The following is a 26,713-nucleotide window of genomic DNA, read 5'->3' on the forward strand; positions in this document are numbered from 1 at the left end:
GTGAATACTGCCATATGCTGCTTTGCGCTCTCAGCCTTTTTGGAATTAGATGTATACACCATAAAGTGGAGAGGGGAGGTCTAATCCTCGTCGCTTTCCTTTCTTCTTTTCTCTGAGCAGAAAGGCCACGCGAGTAAATCCTGCTCGAAACACAATGAGCCTTAAACTCAAGCTCTCTGTGAACCCTCAGACAGCTACTACCTGTCTCTAGTGTAAGGAAAATATTGTTGGCTGTAATACAAACCCTGATTGGCTCTCGGTTATTTCTCCAAGATGAACTCTGGTTGGTGTAGCTGCCGTTGCCACTCTGTTGGCAGTTGATCAGTAAACCAAACTGAGCCATATGTCAGCGTAAATGAACTCTTTCTGCAAGCTCTTTAGTGTTTTCTCTCTCAGACTGAAGCAGGTGTGTATATAAAGCACACGGTTTAGCTTATTAGCATTTTGCATTGTTTCAGCCAGCTGAATTTATGCCATAGAAAAATGTTAGAGTTGTTTTGGCTTAAAGTTGACCATTTATGCTCATTTTCAGCTGCTTAGTTTTATTATCAGACTCCACTGGAGAAGCTTTTCATGAGTCAACATTCATGATGATCCTTAAACTGAAGGGCTATACTGCAGCCTCGGCTTATCCACAGTCTCAAACAAGCTGCTTTAGCTCCTCCCCTCATAAGTCATAAGCAACAATGTTGCTTGGTTAAGAGGAAGGCCTCACATAACTAATTTTCCATTTGTTAACACTGATTTATTTTTTTTAATAACAAAGGCACAGTGAGTCGATTTGTGCAGTTATAAATTTTATTTGTTATTTGTTTAAGTCATTTATTATGCAAAATTAATTATTTTTTTTTTGCTCTGGGTCACAGGAAAATAAATCTTTGAGTCCAAAACTGTTGGTTTAAGTTTCAATATGTGGGTTTCATGGGTCAATTTTATTTTTTCAGAAATATAGTTTACATAAGCAACACTGTTTTCCACAAAGAGTGTCATTAACTTAAATTTCATAAGAAAAAATGTACAGTAAACTCCTCCAGGACGGAAATGGATTCACTAACAAATCAGTGATTTCAACACATTTCAGTGTGTTCCATTCTGTTTATTGCCTGCCACTTAAACCAAGTCAACCTGTTTGTGGTATCAACATTTTAAAACTGACTTGAATTACTGACTTTAAGCCGTACAAGCCCCACCCGAAACATACCCTAACCTGTTTGAAAAACATTTATGCCCCAGTTGGTCTGGTTTTAATGCTGGTAGAAAATTTGAGTTAACCAGGTTGTTTATTTATTGTAAGTAAAATTGGAAACACTGCAGCTTAAATCACCACATCTATGATGGTGAAGATGATCATTTTGATTATGATAATAATGAAACTAAAACTGACAAAAGTAAAATCTTTTGGGGTTTTCAGTTTTTAAAAAAATCCACTCTGATCAAATATGAATTGAATGACTCTTATGTAAATCCCTTAGACTGACTCACATAATGTGACATGCTTATGCCTTAAATTATTTTTTTATTTTAGTATTTCTCTGAACATATGGTACAAATATTCTGCCACCCACCCTTTGTCTCCATGGAGCGACACACACACACACACACACACACACACACACGCAGGTATCTGTCACGGACACATAAAAACTCGTATTTCAGGCTCATGGTGATGCGCACAAGTGCTCCTTAAAATAAAACACTTCATTGTGGAAGTACCATTACAAGTTTCTTAGTTTCAGGCCAGTCTCACTGTGCTGTCCCTTCTCTTTCCTTCACATCCATCTTCCACAGAGGGGACAGAGGGGCAGATGACTGCTGAGGAGGAGGAGGCTCGGAGGATAGCAGAGATGGGGAAGCCCATCCTGGGAGAGCACAGCCGTCTGGAGGTGGTCATTGAAGAGTCGTATGAGTTCAAGGTGATGATTCATCTTCTCTTCTTCCTCTGTCACACCGTTGTCCTCTCTGTGCAGTAAAAATAAATTTATTGCTGCATGTCTTTTTTTTATTGAAGTTATTGAATGTGTTAAAATTTAACACATTGATGACTTATTGATTATTGCCCCACAGCAGCTTTAACGTTTATCACTCCACTTGATTTATTTATTGCAGTTAAAAAAAAGGAAAGGAGAAGAAGCAGCATAGAAACTCCATTTGGGATAAAGCAGAGCTCAGCACGTTGTTTGAGGGAGCTGCAGAGGACAGAGTGTGATAGGATGTGGGCTTGTTTTGTAACACTAGATTTGTAGTGTTATTAGAAGAAACGCAACAAACCTAAGCTGACTTGCAACAAGTTTAAATGCACACCTCAGTGTTTCCAAGAAAGGGCTTTTCCTCCTGTGCCCTCAATACAAACTCCAACAGTCTTTCATAGCAGTTGGGTTGTAGTTCCTAAATGAGGGCAGTGATCGTTTGATCATACTTTATTCATCCCGAGGGAAATTGGGTTAAGGCTGCCAGCCGTGCCAGCGTATGTAGTGAGTGTATGTATGACCCTTTGCATGGTTTTAACTTTGAAAAGCCTCAAAGGGAACGCTACAAACTTGCAGCTCGCCCTACAGCTCCTCTGACTGGGTTGTGTTTAGTGGCTTAGGACTAAGAATTGGTTTAGGCGGGAGGAGTGAGTCAGAGCCACCACAGGTCCAGAGCCAGCGAGTAAATAACATTTTATTTTGTGCTATTTTAATTTCAAGTGAACTAATAATGTCTGTATTTTATTACTTTGATGAATTTCACTTTTTTATACACACACCTCATGCCATGCACATATTCCATATAAGCATGGCAACTGTTTATTTATAAGGACAGGTGGCTCAGTGCTTTTCTATTACCACCTTTAGCATCTGCTGGACCTTTTATTTATGAAAGAAACGAAGATAATTCTATCCCACCATGTAAATGTTAATTATGGTGATCCATCCATTCATTTTCTTAACCAGTTCTTACCAGTTCAGAGTCTCTCGGGTGCTGGAGCTGTTGTAGGCCCAGTAGCAGGGTACACTATGGAAGTTATCAGTCTACTGCTGCACTAACACAGACAGAGAGAGACACAACCATTCATGCCTACGACCAATTTACAATCACCCAATATTCACGTTATTCATCTGTGGAAGGAAGCTGGAGGACATGCAGACACAGGGAGAGCATGCACGCATGAGTCACAATCTTCAGGGTGTTATCAACCCAGCAGGCATCTACGGTCACATCACGAAGAAGCCTTTAGAGTAGAGAGGTTGCATTTTCTGTGCACTGAGACTCTCTTTTCCCTCACATCTTTCTTTGACCTCATGATATTTCCATTGCACTGCAGACAGAGGTTAATTTACTGATTTCTGAGGGCAAAAACAAATGCTAAATAGAAGGAACTGTGCTCTCCTGGCAGAGTTATGCAATCCACCTTTACGCTCTTTCTCACATTGTTAAACCTCGGTCTTAACCCTCTCTCAGTGTGCCGGTCTAAAGTGGGTTTAAATTATTGAAAATGCATGAGTTGCCCTCAATATAGCAGCTCTGTCGAGGCGCACGGAGGATGCAGACTCTCTCAGAGTTTGCAAAGCATCCTCCGTGTGCTTCTTTCTTCTGCAAGCTGTCCAGATATTTGCATGGTGCTTTGGGCTGAGCTCAGGTTGTATTTTAAGCAAATAAAAGCAGCCACCACCTCCACATAAGCCCTCTGCCTCCTGCATGCTCCAAGCAATAACATTAGATTAGTTTACTGGTGACAAACATGCAGAAGGACCATTTGGATGGATGATAATCCGTCATTTTTAATTACACTTCACGAACGTTTAATTAAGGAATCGTATCAGGTCACTCATGTGAAAGGACCATTTTCTGTTTTGCTAGGAGGTTTTTATTGTATTACAGGTCTGAGTCTGTGTGAAATACACAAAATTAAATAATTTAACCATCAACAAGTTCTCTTAATTCCTGTTATCATCAGCTCTTATGTAAGCAGTGGGTGTTTCACAGGTTTTAAATCATGAAAATCCTTCTTAAATGCAGTGAATAACACAAGTGCTGTCACAATAAGCAGTCGCTGAAATACACCTTGTTTGCTTTTATGCTTTCCTCTGAATGATCTGAAATCTAATTAACACAAAATGTGTCAAAGCAGATAAGGTCAGCTCAACGAAGGACACGAACAACTCAAACACCAGTCTCACTCTAAGCCAATTAAACGCGAGCAGAAGCTTGGATTTGTTTGAGGATTAATTACACGAGGAACGAGCGCTGAACAAACATCAACAACGCCGACGGAGGAGAGCCATCATTCCATCATCACATCAAACACCGTCCACTGAGACACCAGATCGTCATCCTCCGCTTGATTAAACCAACCCCTTGTGATCAAATAAAATTGTACTTGTCGCTCATCATTAGTGGATAGTGTGAGTGACCTTGAGGAATAACGCAGTCACTGTGAAGTATGTAAAACAGTGGGAGAGGTGTGCATGTTTGCACTGTATCATCTGCTCCTTCTTGTGTTTGCTGGTTAAATTGCTGAAGTGAGTTTCACAGCTCCAAACTCGACCGAGCACACTGAGCTTTTACCTCATGTGTTTGTGCAGCTGCAGACAAACTGCACGTACTTCAATCATACAGAGACGATTTTATCATCGATGCCCAGATGTTGACGTTTTGGCTTCGAGGTCTACACACAGCTCCTCTAACTGAATCGAACTGATGATGGGTGTGTCATTATATGGAAAATTAAATAATCTGAAAAGAAAAAGAAAAAAATGTGTAACACATGCAGCAGTGAGTGAAATATCTGATGTGGTGTCTTTGTCGGCCTCACTTCATATATGACAGATGTCATGAAAGCTTACGCAACTCGTAACTAAATACAGTGTCATTTAATTTAGGTGGTCGTGGTTAACACGATCACCTAATATGCAAAAGGTCCCGAGATTCTTTGCAAGTAAGAAATCACAAAGACAAACAAAGCTCGTCTTTATGATGCATCTGTTCAGCTTCTGTGAGAGTTTGCAGGTAAACCGTCAGCTGGATCTGGTTGGTTGTCCTTATGGTCAGCACTGTTAGTATGAAAATCAGAGTGCAGAGCTTTTCCCCTTAATAAATGAAATGAAACTGCATTTTGCATTTACTCAGGTTTCCTTTGCCTAGCTTTATGTTACATTGTGTTTGATGATCTGAAATACAAACGAGCGGGCAAATCCTTTTTTCATACACTGTAACTGTCAAAACTGAATCAAATGCCCAGAAATAGTCTTCCTCCTAACACTTCCTATAACGCAGCGCAGGAGCATCTTTTATTAGAGCCGTCCCACCTGCCGGCTGCACTTTTAAGCCAAAACCGTCCTCCTGACAGGTAAACTCATATGTGTGAGTTTTTGAAGGCCCCCTAAACTTTTCTCCTCTTCCCTTCAGCTGCACAAAGCATGACTAACAAGCTCTATCTCACCTGAGTGACTCTTGTCACCTATCCTTGGATTTAATTGCTTGCTAATGAAGTGTGTTGTGCTTGTGATTGGCAGAGCACTGTTGACAAGCTCATTAAGAAGACCAACTTGGCGCTGGTTATCGGCACACACTCCTGGAGGGAACAGTTTGTGGAGGCGGTCACTGTCAGTGCAGGTGAGCTCTGTTTGTGAGAGTCTGTCAGTGGACGCATTACTAGAGTGAACAAACAGCTGTCACATGGACGCTCTCCCCCCTTTAACGACACAGTCAGCCAGTCTAAGCAGAAGCTGTGAGTGTGACCGAGGATCATCTGAAGTTTAGGATTGTTATGCCTCCTCGAGGGCAGGAGGGGGTAACACAACAACTCCAGATACTCGGTACAAGTTTTATAAACAGAAACAAGTTTAATGGCAGCTTTCTCACAAAAACAATAACCAAAATTCATACAACAAATATGGGGGAGAAAGGGACAGTTAGGTTGGGCCAAAAAAAAACATGGATGACACCAACCTACTTATCTAGTGTTTCTAACAGAAAGGACTCCATGTGAGTAGGTGTATGGGGTCCCCAGACTTAGCTACTCCTCTTTGCTCAAACCACAACCTTCAAACAAATGAAATACACCAGCAGCACTCTACACATGTGCCAAACAATTCTAAGCAAGGAAGATAGATCTGCCCCCAGCCACAGGTGAGTCTCCTTATCAAGGTGTGCACTCCTGGTTTGTCCAATCAAAGCCTCCTTCCTCTAATTAGCTGGAAATCCCCAAATTGACACCAGCCTGCAGTCTGTGTACCTGAGAAAATGGCAAACAAAAGGAGAGGGAAAGAAAACATGCAGCCTGCAGACACGTAACAATGATTTTGATTTTGGCCATCTGTAAAAGTGCCATTAAAGAGTCTACTGTGCTTTAAAAATTGATCCACACCCTCACGCAGACTGCTGTGACACATCGACTTGATTCATAATGAATTAAATTGACGTTTTAGCATTTTGTAAACGAATGAAACTAAAAGAAAAGCTGTTGATCCCTTTTTTTACACTAAAGCCCCAACATTTGCACTTCAGTCACATCTTGATTATGTTTTAAAATCCACCATTAGGTGTACAGGGACACAATTACAAAACCGTGTCATTACCCAATTAGTCCACTACTACTAGGTTCAAGTAGAGATAGGAGTGCTACTGTAATGTTGCTTCATGCTGGTGTAATTCATGTAGACTGTCTGGCCTAATGTGTGTATAGCTATAAGACAGCACAGGATTAGGATAGAAGGAGGCTGCTGAATGAGTGAGCTTTCACCCAGCCAGCAGACTGGTATTAATGTTACGCCAGCCTGAACAAAGCCTTGTTAGCTACCGACACCTGATTGTTTGCATCGTCTTTTTTTTTTTTATTAAAGATTCTTCAGGAAGACAGTTTTGGTAACTCAGATTTGTATGCACAAGTTTTCATTTGATGACTAGAATTTAGCCAAGTTACAGTCTCTTGGTAGGATACACAGAAAATCACTCCTCCCAGTTAAGATGCTCAGTGGTTACCAGTCTGGTCAGTAATAGTAAGATTTAATATAGATAGATAGGAGGGGAAGTTCCCTCCCTGGGCTCCCGCTTACAGGGATGTTTAACACAGCTATAGTTCAACAGCTGTTCAGACTTGAGCACCATCAGCTGTAATACAGCTTCCTGTCTGTGTTCACTGGCAAGTTAACTATCTCCACATTAAGCCAGAACTCATGTTAAAAAATGTCCAATCACCTTTTAATGTGCTCAAAACAGTGAACTCAAAATCACTCAGGCAACATGAAGTCTGCCCTCTTTGTGTTTTGTTTTAATAATGAGATGCAGAGTTTTCCCAGCTTTGCTTTAGAAGATACTGACATTGGCTGTTTAAAAGCTGCCAGATGAATTTCACTGAAGGAGAAGACTGATCAAATGTTGTGGGTAAAAGGGGGATTTTACCAAGGCGGGGCCTTATACCAGGATCACAGATTGTATATAAAAGATATACTGTGACGTCACCGTTGTGGCATCATCAGCTAAGGGAGGGGTGGATCGGAGTTAGAATCAAAGTGACACTGTGTCTTCATATGTGGGTGACTTGTAAATCCCTTGATGAAGCATACCTTGCTTTATCCTCTATCCTCAAATGCTACAAAATGACCTTCATGTTCTTTGTGTTGTCATCTAAAATTACCAATTAAGAGCATAAACGCATCAGGAAGGTGAGGGAGCTCATGTACAAGTCTCCTTTCTTCAACCTCAAGAGTTCCCAGCTTTCTGGTGATTTAAAAGAATTTCATTTAAAAGAAAGGCTTTATTTTCCAGACCTGGTTGCTACATCTATTTTTACACACAGTATGTACTCAGCGTGCATTTGTTACATTGTATCTTCGCCCCAAAAATTAGTCAGATAAAAAAGAAAAGATTCATTCCTCTTCTCAAGCACATAAACAGCTGATTCATCACAGAGACGTTGCCCTTAGCGAGAGAGAGCAGGGTAGCAGCAGAGCTGTGGGAACACCTTACCCAGGGTCGCTGAGGTGTTTAATCATCATTATTGTCTAGTCCTACACCCACCTCTACCGGTCCCTGTAGCCCAGTGTGTGCCGTTTCCTCTTCTTGGATTCAGACAGCATCTCCAGCATGTCACATGTACAAAAACATGCTAGCTTGTAATGTTGTTGTTTTATTGTGTCACTTCCAAAGGCATTGATCTGTAAATGTTGTATAGAAAAAACACATTGAAGAAAATAGAGTCATCTGTTCTTATGGAAACACCAATCTCTCTGTCTGTCATTGAATTCTGTGTGACAGTGTGATTTAACTGAAATGTAAAACCGTAACAACATCGCAGGTAAATTATGCTAATGAGAAAAAGATGCTTGAATTAGACATAATTCAATCCCTAAAAACAAAGCACCAAATGTTGCTGTAAACTGCTCCTCTAATCAGTAAAATATATTAGCATGCTTCTAGTCTGTAGTGTAAGAAAAATAATAAGTCTAATATTTTAAATAGCTGCCTTTTTCAGGCACGAAGGGTCGGTGGAGGTCAGATTTGTAAGTGAAGGCCACCATCTAGTGGAAGTAACAGATCTCTGCAGACAGTCAGCTAACTGTATTCCTTGAAGCATATTTCTATGTGTAGCTGTGAAATTTCTATTATAAAAATGTTTCCTATATCATTAATTTGTCTAATTCTACAACTTTTCATAGCTTTTTACAGGAATTAGCCCCTGTTATGGAGTGGATAATGAAAAATGTGTTTTTACCGTGATGGGTTTTGTTTTCATTGTATTTTGTTATGTTAAATATAAGATTTATTTTTTTTTTTAATCTGGTTTGTATGAAGTAAGAGATGATGACTGTTCAAATAAGCTTATTTCTTTAACATTTCAACATTTAAGAAATATATAATAGATAAAGGACCCAGTAAAAGTATGATAAAGATTTTTTAAAGTGTTCCTGTACAAAAGTCAAAGGCCGCTCTGTCCTTTAAGGTGCTAAGATAGTTTGGTCACTTCAGGGTTAGAGAGCTACGACTGCAACAGCACATTTATGGGATTAATATCCTGCCACGCCATGAAACTGGCAGGACATGAATCCCACACATCACCTACAGAATCAAAAAGACCTTCCTCGTGACAGCGTAAACCCAGGTCACGTACTGGGTCCAAACCCCCTGAGTACTCTGAGTAGTATGATCTCCATGCTGTTCGTAACCTGTAAAAAATATCACTGTGTGTTTGGCTCTTCCAGGTGATGGCGATGATGACGAGGAGGAAGGTCGTGAGGAGCGCCTTCCATCTTGTTATGACTACGTCATGCATTTCCTCACTGTCTTCTGGAAGGTTCTGTTCGCCTGCGTCCCGCCAACAGAGTACTGGAACGGCTGGGCCTGCTTCTTCGTGTCCATCAGCGTCATCGGCCTCCTCACCGCCATCATCGGGGATTTGGCATCACATTTCGGCTGCACTGTGGGGCTGCGGGACACCGTGACCGCCGTGGTGTTTGTGGCGCTGGGAACTTCCATTCCAGGTGAGTAAATGTCCCGTTTCACTGTGTGAGAGAAAGAAAAGGCAGAAAGGAGTTTTTGATGGATTATGGGAGAATACCCAGATTTATGAGTGCATGTAGTGTCACTTTGTAACTTGTAACTCTTTGTAGTTGTTTTGTGTCTTTCAGCCATTTTGCTTTTTTGCATCTGTTTATAATCATTTATTTGTATCTTTTGTTTTGTAAGATAAGATAAGAAGAACTTTATTTATCCCGAGGTAAATTCTTTTGTCATACACATGCTCAATGCAGCAAGAGAGACAGGGAACAGAGGAATATGATATACAATATATACAATAAGAATAGTGGTGATTTGTTTGTCTTTCTGGCCATTTTGTGTCTATTTGTCAGTTTGCATCTTTTTAGTTGTTTTTAGTCACTTTTTTGTCATTTTTGTGTCTCTAAATTATTTTATATCTTATTGGACACAAGCTTTGAGCCTCATTAAAGTAATTTTGGATCTCTCTGTAGTTGCTTTGAGTTTCTGTCAATCATTTTGTACCTTTGCAGTTGTTTTTTTTTTTCTTTTTTTTTGTATCTTTTTGGTCATTGTTTGTCTCTTTGGAATCATCTAATTGCTTTCTATTAAAAACATTACTCCGGCTTCCTCCCACAGTCCAAAGACATGCAGTTTGTGGGGATAGGTTAATTGTTTAATCTAAATTGTCCACAGGTGTGAATGCGGGAGTGAAGCTGAGTGCGAATGGTTGTCTGTCTCTGTGTGACCTGTCTAGGGTGTACCCTGCCTCTCGCCCTATGACAGCTGGGATAGGCTCCAGCGCCCCCCGTGACCCTGAAAAGGAGAAGTGGAAGCGAATAGATGGATGGATGGATGGATAAGAAACATTTTCTGGGAGGGCGATTGTCTTTCTGTCTGTGTGTTTGTTTGTGTGTGCTTGAAGGTGTATGACCCACATTTTCCACTTTTTCCTCCCCCAGACACCTTTGCTAGCAAAGTGGCTGCCATACAGGACCAGCATGCGGACGCATCGGTTGGAAATGTCACTGGCAGCAACGCAGTTAACGTGTTCCTGGGGATCGGAGTGGCGTGGTCAGTGGCTGCCGTGTACTGGAGAATCAAAGGAAAGGAGTTCCAGGTGGATCCTGGATCACTGGCGTTCTCCGTCACGCTCTTCACCATCTTCGCGTTCATCTGCATGTCCGTGCTATTGTTCAGACGCCGGCCCTCCATCGGCGGAGAGCTCGGCGGCCCGAAGGGGTCCCGCCTCCTGACCACCCTCCTGTTCCTGGGTCTGTGGTTCCTCTACATCCTCTTCTCCAGCCTGGAGGCCTACTGTCACATCAACGGCTTTTAAAGAGGAGATGAAGAATGTTCCAGAAGAATTTTGCACAGCAGCACACACAAAATCTTTGACTGTCAGTCCATTCGGTCCACGGTTTAACACGAAACAAGTGTAAGATTCATCTGGTTAATAGGGCTTCAGATACATGTTCACAAACACACAAACACTACATTTAAGCATGTGTAAACAGCGCATTTCAAACACACTCATTGTTACTTGAAAGATGAGGGTTAAGAGGAAGTATTTTTGGAGGGTGAGAGCGTGAAAACGAAAGGTTACTGCAGATAGTTAACGGGGAGCAGACGGAGAGTGACAGAGAATGACTGTGACGGGAGATTCAGAGGTAAAAAGAAGGTCAGGTCAGTCAGAGGATGCTTTATTCACGTTAAAGCCAGGTGTGTATTTATTTATTTTTGAGTTGAGTTGAGTTGAGGAGCTCACTTGCAGGATCAGACCACTGAGATGGATCACAATCCTGTGAGCATAGAAGGAAAAATACTTTTGTTTTCCTTTAGTCTCTCATTCAGTCCACCAACTCTGCAGCTTCATGTTTCTTCACTGAGGAAGTGGAGGAGCACTGCATCAAATAAGGAGTCAAATGTTTACAACAACATTACATTTGTTTACTACAAGAGATTCTTATATAGTGGTGATGCTTGTCTAATACACAGTATAGCTGAAGGTGGCTCTCCACACGCGCTGTAAATAGTACAAATATAGAGTGCAGTAATTTCACAGGGCAGGCTGCCACACAAAAGGATGCAGAGGCAGAAACGCAGGTTTCTACTGTCGTTGTCAGCAAAGCTTAGATGATTTTCGAATTCATGCACAGACTGGAACACTGGTAGTTGCAAAGATTACAAATGTCAGCGGTTTTAGTTTTAGCGACATGCTAAGTGGAAAATAAAAGTTTTAGCAACCAAAACAAGCAAATAGGAAGCTGCATAAGTGTAACACTGACTAAAAGAACATCCGTGTACCACTCGCTTTACCAGACCACAGCCCCTCTGACAGGGGCTTGCATATAAAGCTGAAGGATTATTTTTTGCATGTATAGCCATGTACAGAGCATCTTCACATTATATGTCATGTACATGCTATGAAAAAGGGAATAACCAGCCTGATTATCCACCTGTAAATTACATCCCTGTGTTTTTGTGTCGACTCGGTGAACAGAAACTGTCAGCTAGTCCTTGATGTTAAATCTTCCTGTATAAAACAGAAGAAGCCGTTTGGTCCAGGAGGAACAAAAAGGACATTTTCATCTCCTGAAGGACCAAATATGCGCTCTCACACTCCCGATGTGTGCAGTGTCATTTAAAAACTTTGTCTGAGGCAGTCAGATGGGCTGATGAGCTGCAGTCAGCCATCACTGTGTTACTGTTAGTGGCAGACTCGTCCATTCCTTTATCGTAAGCAACAGCAGCATGGGCAGACAACAGGACTCAACAGTGTTAGTTTACTCTCAAAAATAAAGTCTCTAAAGTTGCTGACTGCGATCATCAACATCCGGTCTGCAGCATTTGTTAGGAAAAAGCTAATAATCTACACATTAATTAGGCTGCAGGACTGTAGTCTACAGCACACTGATGCTTTAAGATAGCAAACAAAAAATGCCTTAAGGGAAGCTCAAGTAAAAAAATCTAGTATTCAAGATTTCTGCTGTACAAACTGCCCAGGCTGCACTTTATTTAACATAACTAAAACACTGTGTTGTGCTTATCTTTTCCTCCATCATTCTATAAGTGGTTACTGTGCAATATACGAAGGGAGAACTGTCTCGAGTTTCCACTGGTTCGGCTAACACCAGATCCAGGTGGACCCATCGTGTTGTCCCGTGCAATGTAATTCATCGCCTCTCCTTCACCAGAGGGTCTACTTCAAATGAGGATGTCTACACGGGAGTGGCATAGTGCCACAGCAGAGACTGGTTTCTATGGGAAATGCATTAGGAAACACGGCTCTGCAAGGCATGCATGTGTTGCTCAGTATTGCATGGCAGACTTGGAACAAATGTTCACAAGCTACTGAAGAAATTGGCTGCTAAATACACCATAAAACACTGGACGGTGTGCGAACACGCTCTGATTTGTTTCGACATTTCCACGCTGGCATTTCAGAGCTACTATGTTCAGCACTGAGATGCATGAAGCAAGAAAGCCAGCATGTGAAAAATGTCACAACAAACAGCAGTAAGATTGTCTTATAATAATAATAATGACTAAAAGCTTCAATTATTATTATTATTATTAGTATTGTAACTGCCTAATTTCAGTCCTATATATTTCTTTGAGGACATTGCATTTTAAACCTCTCACCCACAGATGATAAGTGCTATACAAGTGGAACTCTTCATTATTGTTGTTAAACATGACAATTTGAAAAGGATTCGATTGGTTAACCCTGACTAACTTTGTAAACTTTCTAAAATCCAGTTTTGTATCTTTTTCCTTGCAGATGTAGCCAAGGTAGATTTTTTTGTATTTCTAAACGACATTTAGGATAGTTTCAGTGTATAAAGCTGGTATGTAGACTACATGGTGTCTGAATTTAGTGGATTAGACTTTGATATATTTTCCACAGAGAGGAATCTCCCCTTTAACGGTGTAGTAGTGCATCATAACCAAACTTTAAAGCATCTAATTTACTGAAATACACGGTCCGCTAACTCATTTGTGTCTTTGTTTTTCATGTATAGTAGATCATTTATATATTTATTTATTTATTTATAGAAGATTATTTCTCTAAGCATAAGATGTGCTGCAGGTCCTTGAGGAGAACAGTTTGGAGTTTATTCATGGAATTAAGTTTCAATGTGCAATACGAGAAAAGGTTCAGCTGCAGCTTACTTTGTTCGAGCTCGGTCCGTGTCTTTTTTTCCTGCCGCAGTGTTTGTTGTAACCCTCATTAGATATGAAAAACACACACGCACACATGCAGAGGTCTGCTGAACTCTTGTGTAATGACCAGCACCAGCAGGAACAGAGCGAATCACCTCTACAATGTGTGCATTTGTGACCTCGGTGTGGCCCAGGAGCCAAAAACAGAACTGTCTACAATGTCCGGACAATGTTCCATGTTTCCACAAACTTCTGTACTAACTGTCGGCCTTTGGTCTTCGCTGTTCTGTAGCTAGATGTAATGCCCCCACCCCCGGCTCTTATCAGCCTCCCCTCCTTACCTGCCCCTCCCCAGTGTGCATCCATGTTTACATCCCCTCCTGTGTTCCCCTGCACATGCATGACGAAGAAGCCCGGTGTACGTGCGTTATAGCAGCATGGTCTACTGTGATGGATGCCTGTCGGTCATTCTGTCAGATCGATTCCCCTTGTGAAATAAAGTGAGCAAGTGTGACACGCACAACTACTGCTCGGTTCAGACAGACTGAACAGAAACACAAACAAGCACCATTCCTGGAGTCAGAGTCTCCTCCTCACCTGTTTCTGTAGAAGCTGTGAAAAGAGATCCTGCTGTGCTGGGTCCAGGCTACATCCCAGGTCATCTTTTTGTTTGTTGCTGTATGATATTTCAGTGTCTGTGTTCGTGTTCAGCCTCCTCTCCTCCCCTCCCGGGTCTTGCTCTCTTCAGTGTGTCTCTCTGTGAAGTCGTTTCCTGTGATGATGAAAATTTCTCTCTGCCTGAATCTTTGTAGGGAAATAATGACTGAAATTATTACGATGTCATGTGATAGACATAAACATTTATTCGATACTGTAATAAATTAACTAAAGATGATATTTAAGTTTTTTTATGAAATGCAACAAAAAAAATCTTAGAAAAAAACTCGGTTTTGAATCATGGCATGAGGTGTAACGTGTTCCTGAAAGAAAACGAAGGTCTTTAATCAAGTGAAGTTGACCTTATTTAAATATAGTTTATTTATTTTCAAGGTTCAACGTGTCTGAGTCTTTTTTTATAACTGAACCAATATAACAATCAAAGTCAGTGATTCGTAGAGTCATCCAGCTATCAAACACTTGCTGTAATCTGAAACGTAAAGGACATTTTTCATGTCTCGACTCATAAATACAGTGAAATGTTTTGCAGATTAATAAGTAGTGGTGGTCACCTCACAGTAAGAGGGTCCTGGATTTGAATCGGTGGGCTGGGGGCTTTCCCATGTGTACCCACATGAGTATCCTTTATGCATGTTAGGTTAACTGGTGACGCTAAATTAGCTTAATGAATGGATGCCTGTGTCTCTGTTTCAACAGACCGGTCACCAGGTAAAAACAAATGTAATTAATTTAATTCTTAGCTATAAAGGCAAAGGTTTGTTTGGGGTTTTTTTTTGGGGGGGGGGCAGTAATACAGTTTTTGTATCTCTGTACAGTGTCACAGTGGATTTTAACTCAAACGCTGAAGACATGATTGAATTTCTTTAAACTTAAAGCTTTAATTCAAGGGGGTTGCATTAGCTGAGGATTTATTATTTTAATATATTTTAAAAGACTCAAAAGTACCATATGCACTTTCTTGGCCATGTGAGGCCCGTTCCCTCATTATCACAATAAAAGCGGATAAACAACTGGGATTGATTTGAGGGCTGAACTTCCGTTTCATAGCTTTTCACTGACACGCTTAGTAAAAAGTTGAAAGAAATGTTGAAAGTGAAGGAGGACATCAGGTTTCGTCTCCTGTCCAAGCGCCTTCGTTAGTTTGAGAACAGTTGTGGAGACACACAGCTCCCTATAACGTAAGTACTTGTCACGTCGGTGCTGCCCACAACTCCTGATTGACCTGCTCTGCTTCTGTTCTAGTCCTCCTGTGCATTTCCAGGTTATTTCCTTTTTGCCCCAGTTTTTGAATTTATCAATAACAAAATAACAATCTTCATCTAAATACAAGGAATAATAATAATAATAATAATAATACAAGGACTTAGAAATATCAGCAAATTATTGGAGGAAGATCGCTGAAACTAAAGGAATGGACATGTGGGAATGCACAAAGAAGTGGAAAAACTGGAGGGATCAATATGTTTGTCCCTGGAACAAAAAAAAACATACCACAAATTCTATCAGTGAACACAACCACGCGGTAATTAACACATATTACACTAGAACAAGGATAAATAATGGCATCATTGTCAGTCATCACAGTTCAGTGAGACAGCTATCACAATTGGCACTAAAATATAGCAACCATAGCTTCTTTAAGTGTTAATTTTTGGTTTTAAAAGGGTCTATCTATCTAATGGTTCTCAGCTTAATCTGAGTGTTTCTTAGTTTTTGACTACTTGGTTAGTTTAACTTTTTCTTTCTTTTTACCTCAACTAAGAATCACCCTCCTCTGCACATCTCAACCCTCTCCCACTTTTTCTCCAAACTGCTCAACTCAACACCGCCTACAGACTATTTGAACTTGATGGGCATGTCATGCTTTCAAACTAGCTGCACAAGCACACATGAATGACCTCTTTTTAAGTTTCAAAGACACATGAAAGGTACTTCAGTGTCTGGTGTGTGCAGTCTTATCTGCTCAGTGTCCTCTGTCACGCTGGTTAGCAGGATTGCTGCTGAAGCACTAAACTGCTGTGAACTAAATAGTTACACTGAACTCACACTGCAGCCATGCAGCAGTTGAATTTTATTTCAATTCAGTTGTATTTAATATAGCACCAAATCTAAGCAGCAAAATTAAGGGAAGATGCAGGGTCAACTGATCCAACCCTATATGCTCTATCAAAAAGGAAAATTTGAAGCCTAATCTTAAAGTAGCTCCCAAATTTGTCTCCTGAATCTGGTTTGGATTAGTATAAGTTATTGTGGAACTGTATCAGCTGAGAGGGCAAAGTGACTTTACTTGGTGGGCCGGACCCCCGATGCCCATCCATACGCTGACACTAGCTCAAACTGAGCTGTCTTTCTGATGTACTCATTTCTAACCTTTTCCATCCTGCTCACTCCCAACGAAAATCTTAGCATCTTCAACTCTGCCACCTGCCTTTCTGTCAGTGCTACCGTCTCCAAACATACATGACAGCAGGCGTCATTACCAGCTTGTAAAGCTCCTCTTTCGCTCTTGTTGTTATCCTTCTATCACAAATCACCACCGACAATCATCTCCTCCCACTCAACCCCACCTGTACTCTTCTTCACTGCGTGTTGTTTTGGATGGCTGACCACAGGTATTTAAAATCATAAACCTTCACCCTCTCTACTCCTTGCATCTTTACTTTTCTACCTGTTGCCCTCTCCTTCACACACATGTATTCTGTCTTTGTTTCTACTGACTTCTCTCTTGAGCATAACTTCACCTCTCCAGGCTCGCTACAGAAACGTTAAGCCCAAAATCCACCACTTTAAACTTTAATACAAGCACTTAAGAGACTTTCATTTCACTTGAATAGGGACTTCAACACTGTACCCTTGGGTTAACGGTTTGATACTCTACCATCTAAGCTATCCAGGGTCTGTAGCAGTTGCCTCTACCTTGTTCATCCTGGTGTTTCAAACCTAAACCAAAGATCATAGGCTAATTCAAGCAGGGGGAGGATATTTGTAAAAATAAATCAATAAATAAAATACAAAAAAGGAGATTTGTTTTTATTAAATTTTGTTAAGTGGCACAGTCCATCAGTAGTGAGTCCTTAGTGAAAGTCTTAAAAATGAAAATAAAAGTTAAATAAAAATAACTAAATACAGAATAAATGCTATGTTTGTATAAAAACTCCAACATAATTATTTGTGAAAAGGCTACATTAAGCTTCCGATAAAAAAAAAAAACAACATTTATATGATGGCAAACTATTTCACGAAGTAACAATAAAACTGTTGGTACTTAATAGAGGGTTCAAGTTAGTGGGTCAAACTCACCACCACTGCGCATGCTCAGATTTCGACGCCACCTGAGCATCAATTAGCAGGTTGACGGAGACTTTTAGTAAGTCAGTTTCTATGGAACTCCAAAGTGTTCAAAATTAAATAAATAAATAGGTCAAGATGAAATAAATAACTATGTGAATAAATAAGACACAGATATGTAATGTGAGAATGATATTGTGAAATAATGGAACACATTTTGAAAACAATGCTCATTATTGTGAAACATATTACATTCTCGAGCCAGAACAAAAAGGATTTTCGTTAATATTTACAATTTGTTCATGGAGTTGACTGTTGTAAATACCCTAGAGTGTAACTTAAGAGTGCAGTTAGCCCTCCGCGCCACCAGAGACCGCTAGTGAAGTTCGTTTTTTCTTAACTAGAAACGTAAAAACATTAACTCTTTCTGCTAAATTAAATCTCTGTTTCGTTAGTGAAAATAGCACTTGTATTTAACGTAATGGGCGTGAGTTTTATAACATTAATATTGTTAAATTAAGTGTACTACTTGTTTTTTGCTTTTCTGCTTCCTATTGGACGGAAGAGTACCACGTTTCCGAACCGTGAGTGAGGGAGACTGTGCGGGGAGTGACTCCGTCTGCTCCGACATATTCCCGGCATCGCTTCTCGGCCTTTTGGCTAAGATCAAGTGTAGTATCTGTTCTTATCAGTTTAATATCTGATACGTCCCCTACCCGGGGACCATATATTAAATTGATTTTTGGAACAGGGAGATGGAATAGGGGCTTGCTCCGTCCACTCCACGCATCGACCTGGTATTGCAGTATCTCCAGGAACGGTGCACCCCCCTAAACATGTGGAAAAACAGTGAAAGTTTGTCCAGGTGGTCACAGCACCAGTGTAACTGAGAGTCCTCGCGGTTTCTTGTGGCTGATCACCAATTTTGGAGTATTAGGTTATTATTATATTAAGTTGCAACACACCAACAATGCAAACACATAGTTGCTGCAGACAAAGCAGCACACACGCACACTCTTCCATCTACAGGGGGAAACAAAACCACATCTACATTTATTGTCTTTAAGTCTTCTATTGATCATTTTCCAATATCCGTTTCTATATATTGGCACATTTATTTCAGTAGAAACAGAAAGCAGCTTGTGATTTAGAGCTATTTCTCATATTTTGTAGGCTTTGTAATATATTATATTATTTAATTAGTTCAGTCTGTTACTGTTATCCTCCTGGAGCAACTGTAACCCACACAATTTCCTTAAGGATTATTAAAGTATTCTGATTAGAGAAGAAAAAGGTGCAGTGCTGGTGGATAATATTTTTATTTTTCTTGCAGTAAATATTTTTATTTTATTTAACCTTCATTTATACAGCTAGTTCCAGTGAGACTAAATGTCTTATTTACAGTAGTCCAGTCTGCTTCTTAACCATCTATTATTTTCTCAAGTAGAACCTGGGTCGTCTTTATGTGTTTCACTGAATGTGCCTGAGAGAGAAAATGTTAAACCCTAGTACGTGTCTGCCTGTGTCCAGTGACGTATAACAATCTCTTGCTATGAAAACTGTTCTGTTGTTCATGAAATAAGTGGCTGTGTCACCCAGCAGCTCTCTGTGGGCTGTGGGTTTGGTCTTTATGTATATGTTTATTATCCAAAGCGCTTTTCTCTTAAAGTTGGCTCATTCCTTGGTAATCTGACTATGACTATATCAGCTGCATCTATTGGGTTATTTTGGTAATAGATTGATCTATTGATGTTTTTTTTTTTACCCATCATCTGTTTCATTTTTCTAAAAAGACCCCCAAACCTTTTGTATTTACGTGACATCTGAAATTGTAATTTTTTAAAGAAAATATTTTCTTAGCTGCCAAAATATATAAATGCGCTCAAGTAAAGTCAAAGCCAAATAAAGTAAGATAAATATGCAATCTAAAATAAGATATAAAAAAAGAATCTTTACTGTCTTCGTGGAAGGCTTTGTGATTTTTGTTCATGCGTCTGCTTGTTTAAGTGTGCAGTGAATTTCTGTCTGTAAGCCTTTAAAGGAGAATGTGGTGCCTGCAATGCAGCGATGCGAGTATATCAGCAGTCTGAAGTTTGCCTTTGATGCAAAGTTTTTATGCTGCTGCAAACAAGATGTTATGATGGTGTAGACATTAATTAATATTAATAATAATTTAGTGTCCAACGTAACGTCACTGTTGCTGTGGTGATGTCAGTGCTTCTTTTCAAAACTGGGCCCTGTGTTTGCTTAATATTGTCAGACTTTTTATTCACACGCTGCTCCTAAATCCCTTTGTATCGCAGGTCTGCTTTTAGTCGCAAATGCATGTGAAATGCACGCGTTTACATCCTTGAACACATCGGCAGGCTACAGAGCTGGGCATTAAATGAAGCAGCGAAGCAAAGACTGTGTTGAGGATTGTTTATAATCCAATTTTTCAAAATACTTGATGAATCGCTGCAGCCCTATTTCGCTGTAAGAAGTGTAATTCTTGCAAAATGCATGCATTGAAGTAACATTTAAAGTAAGAAAAGGCTTCGGCTCTTCTGTAATAGGTTTTGTATTTGATTTTGGATCTGGACAGTTACTGAGGGTCACCTGTGAGACGAGGGAGAATAGTAGGAAATATTGATCCAGCTATCACCCCCTCATCGTCTTGTTTCCTGTCACTGCAAAAGTGGACAGGAATGCTGCTCTGCAGAATGTCCGATGTAGTTCCAGATATCTGGCTGATAGCAGCATCTCATCTTGACCATTTGGTGCCATTTGTTTTTCTCTGCAGCTGTCGTGTATTTCACCAAGCATGACATTTATATTTGTTAGTTCAGGTGTACCACATACTTCTCTTCCACTGGCTGGGATGTCCTCTCTAAGAAGGAGAAGCATACTTCTGCAGTCATGGCAGTCCAGGCTTTGTTATGTGCAGAAGGGCCTAAACTCAACTCCAGCTGCAGCATTTGTTCTTGGTCCCTGTGAGCTGCAGGGAGCTCATGCGGTGGACTCGTCCTTAATCTGTGTTTTCTGATAGGTCAGTCGATCTTGTCTTTCTCACTGTTATCACTGGTCAAGGTGAACATTCAGGGTACGGCAAACTTACAACCCAGAGAGGAAATGCCCAAAGTATGTGACTGGCTGCAGACTTTTAAAAATGGAATCGCATTGAGTAATCAGATGGCAAGAGCGAGCGTCAGCCAAGAGCAATTAGAAATTGAATGCAGACAGATGTGAATGAATCTCCAATAAAAGCAGTGACAGGTTCAAATACTTTTGTTTGACCTATTGAGTCAAACAATGAGAGTCAAATATTGAGAGGAGTCTGAAGCTGCAGAATGTAGTTTGAAATCATTAAAGTGAGTGTTCCTGTTCCGGGACAGTAGGGGGCAGCAGCAGGAGGAGAGTGAACTGTTCAGCAGCAGAGAGCAAAGGAACAGGAAGTGGTTGTGCTGTTAGCAGAAAACGTGTGCGCTTTATGCGTTTTTTCCTTTTTTCTAAACATCAGACGTGAATCAAACAGTTTTCAGCTGCAGTTTGATTTAACTTGGAGTTACTTGAACTTCCTGTTGGTTTGTTGGTGGATTTAAGGAGGTTAAATGGATGAAAAAAGGTGATCTTTCAGTTAGCTTTTGTTGTGCAGATGCAGCAATGCATGATGGGAAAGACTCCCCGTATAGTTTAAACTAAATAACCTGATGTGGCTCTGTTGGAAGCTCCTTCCTGTGTATATAAATAGTGTGTAGTCCCAGCTTCCTACAGACTGTGTTTGTGTTGATTGTGAGATTGTGAGCACCGTGAGTGTGCAGGGTTTGTGTGTGAAAGAGTCCCCCATGTGTGAGGTGAACAACTCATACTTACCTGGCAGGGGAGATACCATGATCAAGAAGGTGGTTCACCCAGGGCGAGGCTCAGCCATTGCACTCCGGTTGTGCTGACCCCTGCGAATTCCCCAAATGTGGGAATCTCGACTGCATAATTTCTGGTAGTGGGGGACTGCGTTCGCGCTCTCCCCTGATCACATGTTCAAAGAAAACAGAGGAAGCAGATACTGCGGCAGTGTCCTGCTGTTTATTAAGGCTCAGAAATCTCCGTTGTTGTGTTATTTGAGGAAGATGTTAGTGAAAGCTTTGTGCTGCACAGTCTTTTCACTGAAGTCCTTTGTGCACTGTGGAGCACACTGTCACCTCCCGAGTGTTCATCCACTTAACAAACAGCAGCTTCTTTTCTAATCCAGGGCAGCTCGTCCATCTCAGTCGTGTTAGGAAAGTCATTTTTGTCCATGTGCAGAAAGACAGCCTGTTTTTTCCCTTTTCTTTCCTCTAATGGTTCCACAGCAGCCAGCATGTGTGTTATGCAGATTGTGGAAGAGGGCAGGGCTGGTAGAACAGTTAGCCAAAGTGTAGCCACCACCGAGTAAAGAAAATGGTTTAAAGATCTATGACAGACGAGCAGCTCAGACCATAACTTATGTTGACCTCACTCTTTCCTGTGTACACAAAAAACTGTCACGTGTGAGCCGGTGCCCAATCAGCTCGAACAAACCGTTTGTATTCACACTTTGTGGGCTTGTCCCTCATATACGACTTCATGCCACTGGTAGCCTTACATGCCACCATCCTTTAATCTGTGCAGATGTTTCTACAAGGCTGAAATGAGCTTTGCAGGTAGTGTAATGTGATCATAGAGTGGATGTTCAGTCTGATCATGACAGAAACTCATCTTATTCCTTCTTTGCTGTTGTTTACACACAAGGAAGCTCTTAGAATATGTGTGTGCAATAAACAGTGTTGTTCCTACGTCGGGACAGTAGGGGGCAGCAGCAGGAGCAGAGTGAACTGTTCAGCAGCACATAACAAAGGAACAGGAAGTGGTTGTGCTGTTAGCAGAAAACGTGTGCGCTTTATGCGTTTTTTCCTTTTTTCTAAACATCAGACGTGAATCAAACAGTTTTCAGCTGCAGTTTGATTTAACTTGGAGTTACTTGAACTTCCTGTTGGTTTGTTGGTGGATTTAAGGAGGTTAAATGGATGAAAAAAGGTGATCTTTCAGTTAGCTTTTGTTGTGCAGATGCAGCAATGCATGATGGGAAAGACTCCCCGTATATTTTAAACTAAATAACCTGATGTGGCTCTGTTGGAAGCTCCTTCCTGTGTATATAAATAGTGTGTAGTCCCAGCGTCCTGCAGGCTGTGTTTGTGTTGATTGTGAGATTGTGAGCACCGTGAGTGTGCAGGGTTTGTGTGTGAAAGAGTCCCCCATGTGTGAGGTGAACAACTCATACTTACCTGGCAGGGGAGATACCATGATCAAGAAGGTGGTTCACCCAGGGCGAGGCTCAGCCATTGCACTCCGGTTGTGCTGACCCCTGCGAATTCCCCAAATGTGGGAATCTCGACTGCATAATTTCTGGTAGTGGGGGACTGCGTTCGCGCTCTCCCCTGATCACATGTTCAAAGGAAATAGAAGAAACATATATAATAGTGTCCTGGTGTTTATCAAGTCTCTGAAAGCTTACTTACATTATACTTACCTGGCAGGGGAGATACCATGATCACGACGGTGGTTCACCGAGACCCACCATGGCGACATCGACTGCTAATATGACAGGTTCCAGGAGGAATGCTGTGCGTTTTGAGATAAGATAAGATAAGATAAGATAACCTTTATTAGTCCCACACGTGGGAAATTTGTTTTGTCACAGCAGGAAGTGGACAGTGCAAAAGTTATGAGGCAAAAATTAGAATACAATAAGAATAAATACAGTACACAACTGTACAGAATAGAATAAAATAAAATACTATATACAGTAGAATAAAATAAAATAAATATACAATAAGATAAAAATAGAATACAAATACAAATACTATATACAACTGAGTAAAAATACAACGATGACAGAAAGGATTATTGCACTTAGTATTATTGCATATGTATGGATGTGTGTGCTTGATCAGTTAAAGTCTTTATTATGGAGCAATAATAAATGCAGCATCTAAATAATAGATGCAGTTCAGCAGGATTGTCATCCAGAAGGAATTGGGATTTTCTCCAACGGAGATCAACTTGCCTTGAAAGAAAAGTTATGAGGTGATGTTTGCCACCAATACGTTCTTTGAATCATGTATTGACAAGTTTAATAGACTTAAACAATCAAGACCTCAGCTGGAGAATGATGACACCGTTATCAGGCAGAGAACCCAAAGCTGTGACAGTGATCATGCATTCGGAATATGTGAGAGTGGAAGATATTAAGACCTGGTTGTCCTTTAAATGTGCGGTGACGAGAGGTTTGGACTTAAAAGACGAAGATGGTATCCGAACCGGAGCATATCGTTTCTATGTTCACCTGCATAGAGATGAGAACTCACCTCCCCCAATTAGGGGCAATCAGAGGATATGTTTTCTACCCCAGGCAACCCAAGACATGTCGTAAATGTGGCAGCAACGACCATCTAGCCGCAGAGTGCGACAGTGTGGTTTGTAAAAACTGTAACAGTGACGAGCACATTGCAAGGGAATGCCCCTTCCCAAGGAAATGTAACCTTTGCAGGGGAGATGGACATACCTTTAGGGCATGTCCCCAATCCTATGCAAACAGGGTGAAAAGACCACAGCTGCAGCAATTAGAGGAGATACCAATGCTAACTGGAGGAGGTCCGCAAGTTGATGAAGATGTAAGTAACGACCAAGCCAACGAGCTCCAGCAGGAAGTGGTTGAGGGCCAAACGACCTACAGCTGGGGTGGGGAATGAGTAGATGACCAGCCCTCTCAAGTAACTACACACGAGGATTCAACGACAGTGGTGACAGGGAAGACCACAGGGTTAACGGACGGGAATGAACAACTATAGATGCAAAGAGTGCCTACGACTAATCCTGACGTGCATGTATCTCAATTAGAAATGGAAACCAAGATTCAGGAGGGAATGGCATCTCTCTAAGGCACCCAAATTCTTACGCAGCCGTCAACATCCAAAGAGTGCAGAGACCTGCTTGATCTCATGTTCCCTGATCTTTCAACGGTTCAGTCCAAACACATTATCACCCTAGAAGAGGGAGGTTTTTCGTTACCTCCTTGTGACATCGAAGATAACACAACTACCCCCTCTGAATTGTCGCTACAAGTAGGCCTTTGTGCAGCGCCGACCTCACATAAACGACAGATAAATACCTCAACAGAGTCTTCTACTGGAAACCTTGATTTGGAAATTCAGGGCTATACAGACCCCTCGCCAATACCCCCGCTTGAAGAACAAGTCCCGACACCTACCCAGGGAGCTGCTCAGGAAAACAGGAGGAAAGCAACGATGAGAGAGCACCGACTTCGGTGTGGTTTCCACGGAAGAAGAAAAAGAAGGTAAAGCTATAGTAGAACTCTCAATAATAAAGTTTTTCAGAGTACAATGACCACCCCCCTTTAGAACCAACATAAATACATTTCACGGATCTACGATTAATACAAGAGGGTTGAATGATGCAGTGAAATGCCAATCTGTTTTTAGTGTATTACATGAAACGGGTGGGGACATTTGTCTTCTCCAAGAATGTGCCCTACCCTTTATGGACAATTACGCGAAGTTCGCAAAACGATGGACATATGGACAATCCTTTTGGTCAGGGGATAACCAAAATCGAATGTCTGGTGTGGGGTTTTTGTTTAATAATAAAACCATCAACATAGAAAATGTGGAAGTTGTGGTGGATGGGAGAGCTTTACTTATTGACGTAGAGAAAAACGGGAGTAAATTTAGGATTATTAATGTTTATGGACATACAGATATGAAAGAACGGACTGCATTATTTCAAACATTACAACCCTTTCTTTGTAATAGACGACAGATAGTAATGGGCGGGGATTTTAACTGTACACCGGAAACGAGTGCAAGCCAGGGGGCGCGTTCAACAGTTAAGAAAGACTCAAGTACTTGTGCATTAGAAAATTTGATCAATGATGGTAATCTGAAAGATGTGTTTAGATCTCTTAACCCTACAGACCCAGGACACACCTGGTCCAATAAGAAGACCGCTTCACGGATTTTTTGTTTGCCAGCAAAGGCGTAACGCCTCTGTCATGTAAGGTGGAACCAGTACCCTTTTCCGATCACCATAAGGTAACGTGTAGATTTAGCATTCAAACTCCCTTTCAACCGTGTCCGGGGCCATGGAAATTAAACCTGAATTTATTAATGGAAGGGAAAGTGGTGGGAAGATATAAACTCAAATTGCAACAATGGGCCTCTTTACAACCGCTATACGATTCGGTAGATGAGTGGTGGGAGAGTATAAAGACTAGGACTCCAGTATTTTTCAGTTTAGAAGGAACAAAGCGGGCAAAGACGAGTAGACAATGGCTATTAAGAAAGCAGGGAAAATTACAAAGGTATTACAACCTCCTTAATCTAGGTTTTGATGTAAGTGAGGAGATTATGAACCTGAAAAAGGAAATGATGGTAGTGTTAAATGAGAAAAGCAAAGGAGTATTAATAAGGAGTAGGGTTAAACATATGGAAGAAAATGAAAATTGCACAAGATATTTTTTTAGGAAATTGTACAAATCTAAACCCGTTATGGACTGCCTGATTAATGGGGGAGGGAAAGAAGTGGAAAGCACCCAAGAAATTCTAGAGGCAATACACTCCTTTTACGCCAATTTGTACAAAGGGCAAAGTATTGATGAAGTGATTGTGGAATCCTTTATCTCCAAGTTAACACAAAGATTAGATTCAGATGACAGAACAGTGTTAGATGAAGATATAATGCTAGATGAAATCACAAGAGCTATGATAAGTATGCAAGATAACAAGACGCCAGGTTTGGATGGCTTGCCTAAGGAATATTATCAGGCCTTTTGGGAACAACTCAGTCCTTCGTTGTGCTCTGTCTATAAAGAAGTGTGGGATAAAGGCGTATGGTCGGTGTCCATGAATACAGGGGTGATTTCCTTGTTGTGGAAAAAGGGCTCTAAAAAAGATTTAAGAAATTGGAGACCCCTGACATTGTTAGGTGTAGACATCAAGATTTTAGCTAAAGCCCCTTTTTTTTTTTCCGGTTGCAGGCAGTAGTGCCTAAGTTAATTGGAGTGGAACAAACATGCGGGATACAAGGGCGTAGGATGACAGATAGTTTAGCG

General features: G+C 40.9%; 1 protein-coding gene and 3 non-coding genes across 8 annotated transcripts in view; all 4 read left to right on the forward strand.

Annotated features, from left to right (window-relative positions):
• The window catches only part of slc8a2b (solute carrier family 8 member 2b), a 206,140-nt gene extending 191,464 nt beyond the window's left edge, over positions 1–14,676 (forward strand). For all 5 annotated transcript variants that reach the window (XM_026192632.1, XM_026192631.1, XM_026192630.1 and 2 more), the window contains 4 exons: positions 1,789–1,913; positions 5,496–5,595; positions 9,183–9,461; positions 10,419–14,676. In XM_026192632.1, the coding sequence (XP_026048417.1) occupies positions 1,789–1,913; positions 5,496–5,595; positions 9,183–9,461; positions 10,419–10,795 (881 nt within the window). In that variant the 3' untranslated portion in view covers positions 10,796–14,676. The remainder of the gene's footprint in view (positions 1–1,788; positions 1,914–5,495; positions 5,596–9,182; positions 9,462–10,418) is intronic.
• A 3,553-nt stretch (positions 14,677–18,229) lies between these two features.
• Positions 18,230–18,420, forward strand: LOC113037048 (U2 spliceosomal RNA). Its single transcript, XR_003274553.1, has one exon. It is a non-coding gene; the product is annotated as a U2 spliceosomal RNA (small nuclear RNA).
• A 3,013-nt stretch (positions 18,421–21,433) lies between these two features.
• On the forward strand, positions 21,434–21,597 carry LOC113037073 (U1 spliceosomal RNA). The gene has a single exon (XR_003274572.1). It is a non-coding gene; the product is annotated as a U1 spliceosomal RNA (small nuclear RNA).
• Positions 21,598–22,860: 1,263 nt separating this feature from the next.
• On the forward strand, positions 22,861–23,024 carry LOC113037076 (U1 spliceosomal RNA). The gene has a single exon (XR_003274574.1). It is a non-coding gene; the product is annotated as a U1 spliceosomal RNA (small nuclear RNA).
• The last annotated feature ends 3,689 nt before the right edge of the window (positions 23,025–26,713 follow it).

This window comes from Astatotilapia calliptera, chromosome 14 (assembly GCF_900246225.1).
Source record: "Astatotilapia calliptera chromosome 14, fAstCal1.2, whole genome shotgun sequence".
In the NCBI taxonomy this organism is placed as follows: Eukaryota; Metazoa; Chordata; class Actinopteri; order Cichliformes; family Cichlidae; genus Astatotilapia; species Astatotilapia calliptera.